The 4687-nt window shown below is 43.2% G+C and overlaps 1 protein-coding gene across 1 annotated transcript; it reads right to left on the bottom strand.

Moving 5' to 3' along the window:
- Positions 1-1181: 1181 nt before the first annotated feature.
- On the bottom strand, positions 1182-4401 carry LOC120651316. Its single transcript, XM_039928782.1, has 8 exons — positions 4043-4401; positions 3831-3943; positions 3614-3663; positions 2927-3160; positions 2480-2629; positions 1857-1952; positions 1738-1758; positions 1182-1662 (listed from the first exon to the last, which is right to left on the bottom strand). Exons 1-8 carry the CDS (start codon positions 4384-4386, stop codon positions 1495-1497), a joined length of 1176 nt encoding a protein of 391 aa, XP_039784716.1. The 5' UTR covers positions 4387-4401; the 3' UTR covers positions 1182-1494.
- Between the last annotated feature and the right edge of the window lie 286 nt (positions 4402-4687).

Here is a 4687-nt window from a genome sequence, read left to right as displayed (position 1 = left end):
GGGAGTGTAATAGTGGCTCCTGTGCCCGTTATTACTGTGGTTTTTTGCTCGTTATTGCAAGGCCCTATTGCACTAGTGATAAGAATTTGTATCTCATGAGCCTATTCTACAATAGAACAATTATTCACCATCCTAAAGTCACGAAAGCTCTCCATGGTATACAGTTCACTACCTGCATCGGTTGCATCATACTTAGCAACCAGAGCATCCCACAACCCTTTTGCATCTATATGCATGTACACATAGACTAAACGATCATGTAGAACACTTATCACACATCCCACAAAGATGTTATGGCATCCGTGAACTTTCTCCTCTCCTCGGGAGAATGATCACCTGGTGGAATACCAAGCCTTGCTTGCCATACATACAGCACAGTAAGCCAAAGACGGCACTTGACTTGCCATCTCTTAAAGTGCACACCAGTAAACTTGTCTGACCTCAGTGCATTAGCAAAACTAGCTAGAGTAAAATCAACAGATTGCCTATAATAAGATTTTTTTTGGATTGTTGAATAATTAAACAATTGTATGATTAAATTCCGAAATAAATAAATCATGAGCATGACAAGACCTAGCATGAACAATTCTATTATACTAGCAACTAGACACAACAGCTTTTGCATTCAGGAAGACGAACGGCGCTGACGGGACGAAGACGGTCCTGTGAACTTATTCGCCCTCTCCCAGTGCAAGATTCTAAAGGCGAAAGATTCCAGAGACATGCTCTCTCATTCGCCGGTGCACGCCGATGCTCGGGATGGAGAAGAGCCCACTATACCCACGAGCCGGCGCCCTACCAAGCCAAGGTCCACCAGAGCCCAACCAACCAAGGTCTCGGGCCTAACTCAACCCAAAAGACTAGCCTGATGGGTGAGGACTTCCCCACCTTATATGTTGTGCTCCCCCACCATCAATTTCCGATGTGGGACTAAATCTAACAGGCACGAGTGATTCCTACTACTAACATCCATTGCACGATTTTCTTAAGGCATATGTTCAATCCTTTTGAGCATCAGGTACAACCCAAATCAGCTGATGAACAATTCAGAGTTACTTGATAAAAGGAATTCTAAGCCATACATCATGGTTTTTTCCATTGGCATTTATAGTCGATTTTATGCTGTTTCCCTGAAACATCAGATCAGCACGATCTTGATATCAGACTTTCAGAAGTTAATGTGCGTCTGTACTTCGATCTGTTGTTTGCTGCATGCACGGATATGTAGATTACTCAATTCTTTAAAAGTACAACTAACCCTGTTAAGCATACAAGTAGGGATGCAAGTCCCACATTTTTTGAGTCATTGGATCGACTCAAAACTTAAAATGAACTAGAGTAGTGGCATGCTACGTAATTAATTTGAGAGAGAAAATGAACTATCATGAGAAACCCAAAAACACCAATTGGTACCCACTTGCATCGTACAAGATTTTGCTTGGTGAAATGTTGTGATCTAGAGTGGACTTGAATGGTTTAGTGACTTCAATCCAATCAGTAAGGCACGGTTGCAGTTACTGTTCTGTGCCTGGGGTCAGTCAGGATAGAACAAACGTTGGCAAAGCCAACTTGTCTCATCGTCTCCTCCAAATCCAGCATGTAGTACTCGTCCAGAAATGGCTCGGTGCTCTTCATCAGAGTGAACAACACTGGGGATAGTTCCTGAAATTGCATAGCCAATATGCGTCATTCCCTCTGATGTAAAAGGTTTGGTTGGAATATTGTGGTGAGGCTTACCTGAAGTACTTTAGATTTTGGCTGCAAAGGATTTAGAAGAGGTGCTTGTTAGATTATTTTTGAACAATTTTATTTTGCACACATAGAATTTAGCAAAAGTGAAATGGAAGAACTTTTACCGAATTGTCGGTTAAGGCGATGGTTCCTCCTGGGCGAAGGACCCGGAATGCTTCCTTCACCAATACTGTTATTGCTCGTGCTGGGCACTCATGGCACTGCAGGTTTTTTAGATGTGGCATTACTGCATTGGTGGTGAATTATATTCCGTGCACTTGATCCTCTAAGCCGGCTGGTAGGGCAGCCGAACGGGCTGTTAGCTCAATTTACTCCCTCGAATTATTTAATTGGTCCAATATGTCTCTAGTAATTATTAAGATTTGACATTTTTATTTCTCTGCACATAATTTTGTAGGGTAAGATAGGATATCATCATAACTTACATTAAAAAACATATTAAGATCATTCCATGATTATTTTAATAGGTTAGAAGAATCTAATAACTAAATTATCTCTAGAAAGTATCTTTTTTCAAACATATCATGTCCTTTGTTTCCTTATAAAATTTGAACATAACTTACGCAAGGAAACAAAAGAGATGGCAAAGTGGATTGCTTGGGTAGCCAGTTGACCGTTTCCCTCTAAAGAATGTTCAGATTGTAGCAAATTAATTAAGTTTATGGTAACAATTATTATTAATTTGATAACCATGTAAAGAATATTCTAAATCGGATAAAAAGTTTACCACATAAGCAAGGGAGACAAGGTCGAAGGAATCTGAGGGCAATCCGGTTGCTTCACCATTGGCGTGAACCCAACGAATAGGGTTCTGTCGTGACAGTTTTTCTTCCTTTTGTGCAGCCACTGCGAGGAAATATGGTGACAAGTCGAGTCCCTACATCATTCAAGGTTTCTAAATTAGCATGACAATGTAAAACTTGTGTGCAATCCATATACAGGAAGACTGCAATACAAGGTCCTACTTAACCATGTATTCAATTTTATTTTTTGGACGAACATAGTTTGCTTGTGAACGAATGAGCTCATCCTCCCATGCATACAATTCGGATGGAGATAAACTTAAAATTGTACGAATAAATGGCATCATTCATGCTATATATTGATCTTTTTTATATTAGAATATAGGATCAAGATCTCACAAAAAGGAGCTTAAGCAGATATGACTACTTACAACAGCTTGAGCTGAAGGGAACTTCTCAGCCAGGTATCTGGTGCTTACTCCAACAGAGCAGCCAATGTCCAAGATATCATTTATCTCACAGTTCCCCGAGTACTTCTGGTGATGCTCCTCGATTGTGTTCAACCAGCTTCCTCGAACAATTTGACTTGCTTCTTCGATCGATGTCGCCTCTGGTATGGCCCTCTTGGCAATGGACATTGTCGCAGGTTCAGCTTCTGCTGCAGCCTAACATATCATTTTCGTGATCAACACAAGCGAAAACTAAAGATCAGACGATCTTTCAGCTTGCGATTGCCCCCTCAGTGAAACAAGCGAAAACAATTTGAGAGTTTTAGAATGACAAGATCAACATTATTGTTACTGAAGAATTCAGTTGCAAGTCAGGTGAAAGATCAAGTACTCCCTCCGTTCCAAATTATGGGTAGTTTGACTTTTTTGACACTAAATTGGACCACTTTTGTCTTATTCAAAAAATTCGTGAAAACATAGTCGAATTTAAGTTATTCTTGAAGAACTTGTATTGATAAAGCAGACCACAACAAAAGAAGTGATATTTTGGATAAATTTTTGAATAAGACGAGAGTAGTCAAACTTAGGATAAAAAACAATCGACCTATAATTTGGACGGATGGAGTAGTAAAGTTAAAATAATAAAAAACACAGAGAAAAGCTAAGTACCAGCCATGATAGATTCCCTTCATCATAAGCGTGAAACGGGCTCAGATAATCTGCTCAAGGGAAGCAAGGCGCCATCACTCAAGTTAATACAGACAAATTAAAAGAGAAATCTAGCAATGTTCATTTTGTGAAGACAATATTTACAGGTGCCTTTCTTTCCAACGAATGGTACGGTGACCGAAAGAAAGAGCAAACGGAGAAAAGTAAAAGATCTCACAGTCAGGGTAGACTAATTTTGGATCTCGTATCCTCTCGAACACCTCGTACACGTCGGACTCCAGCACCTTTTTCGTCATCTCCCTCCACGGGATGTTCCACTTCTCCGCCGTCCTACACAAAATCCACATTCTCGGCCCCATTCTCCCATACCCATTGCCTTCAACAAGTTAAGAACAGGAACGCGTCAGCCGGCATGTTCGCAGCTGTTACCTGATGATGACCTCGCGGGAGGCGAGCTTCATGAGCGAGTAGAGGGGCTTGAAGGCGATGAGCGCGCCGACGAGCCGCGACAGCGGGGTCTCGCCGGACCACGCCGGACGCTCCAGCGCCCCTTCCTGCGGCATCGCCTGCCCGGTCCCAGTCGCCGCGGCGACGATGACTGCGTTACGGCGCCGGCGACCTGTGGATTTCGGGAGGCTGCCGCTGGCGGCGGCGGTGGCACCGGCGCGCGCGAGGATGGCCGCCATGCTTGGTTGGTCGTCGCTTTCTTGGGCAACTGTTTTTGGCTCGTGGTGGCTCTTTGACCTCGCTGGAGCCTGCAAGGATGGCGACATGGCGTATTGTTCTTCCGCTTGCGATTGGTGCGTGGGATTGTGTCCGTTATCGAGAGAGTGAGCGCGGCCAGTAGGGCATTGACACGTGGATGATCTGTTATGCAGACCCGTCCCCGATAGGTGGGCGTCTCATATATGTTATGCAGCCTGAGTGTGGAAAACAATAAGGTCCCACGCCTAGGCATGTCATCACTCCGCGAAAATCCATGTTTACCGAGTGCTTAATGGTTTGCCGACTGGATTACATCGAGCACTCGGCAAACAACACGTTGAGGTGTGCAAAAAATAAAACTCTCGGCAA

Source organism: Panicum virgatum, chromosome 9K (assembly GCF_016808335.1).
Source record: "Panicum virgatum strain AP13 chromosome 9K, P.virgatum_v5, whole genome shotgun sequence".
In the NCBI taxonomy this organism is placed as follows: domain Eukaryota; kingdom Viridiplantae; phylum Streptophyta; class Magnoliopsida; order Poales; family Poaceae; genus Panicum; species Panicum virgatum.
This window is presented reverse-complemented; position numbering and strand designations above follow the sequence as displayed.

Coding starts and splice junctions, on each gene's coding strand:
- LOC120651316 (XM_039928782.1), bottom strand. CDS start 4,386: ATGTCGCCATCCTTGCAGGCTCCAGCGAGGTCAAAGAGCCACCACGAG. Junction 2,630..2,926: donor TCCCTTCAGCTCAAGCTGTT/GTAAGTAGTCAT, acceptor TGAATGATGTAG/GGACTCGACTTGTCACCATA. Junction 1,663..1,737: donor CAAAATCTAAAGTACTTCAG/GTAAGCCTCACC, acceptor ATGCAATTTCAG/GAACTATCCCCAGTGTTGTT.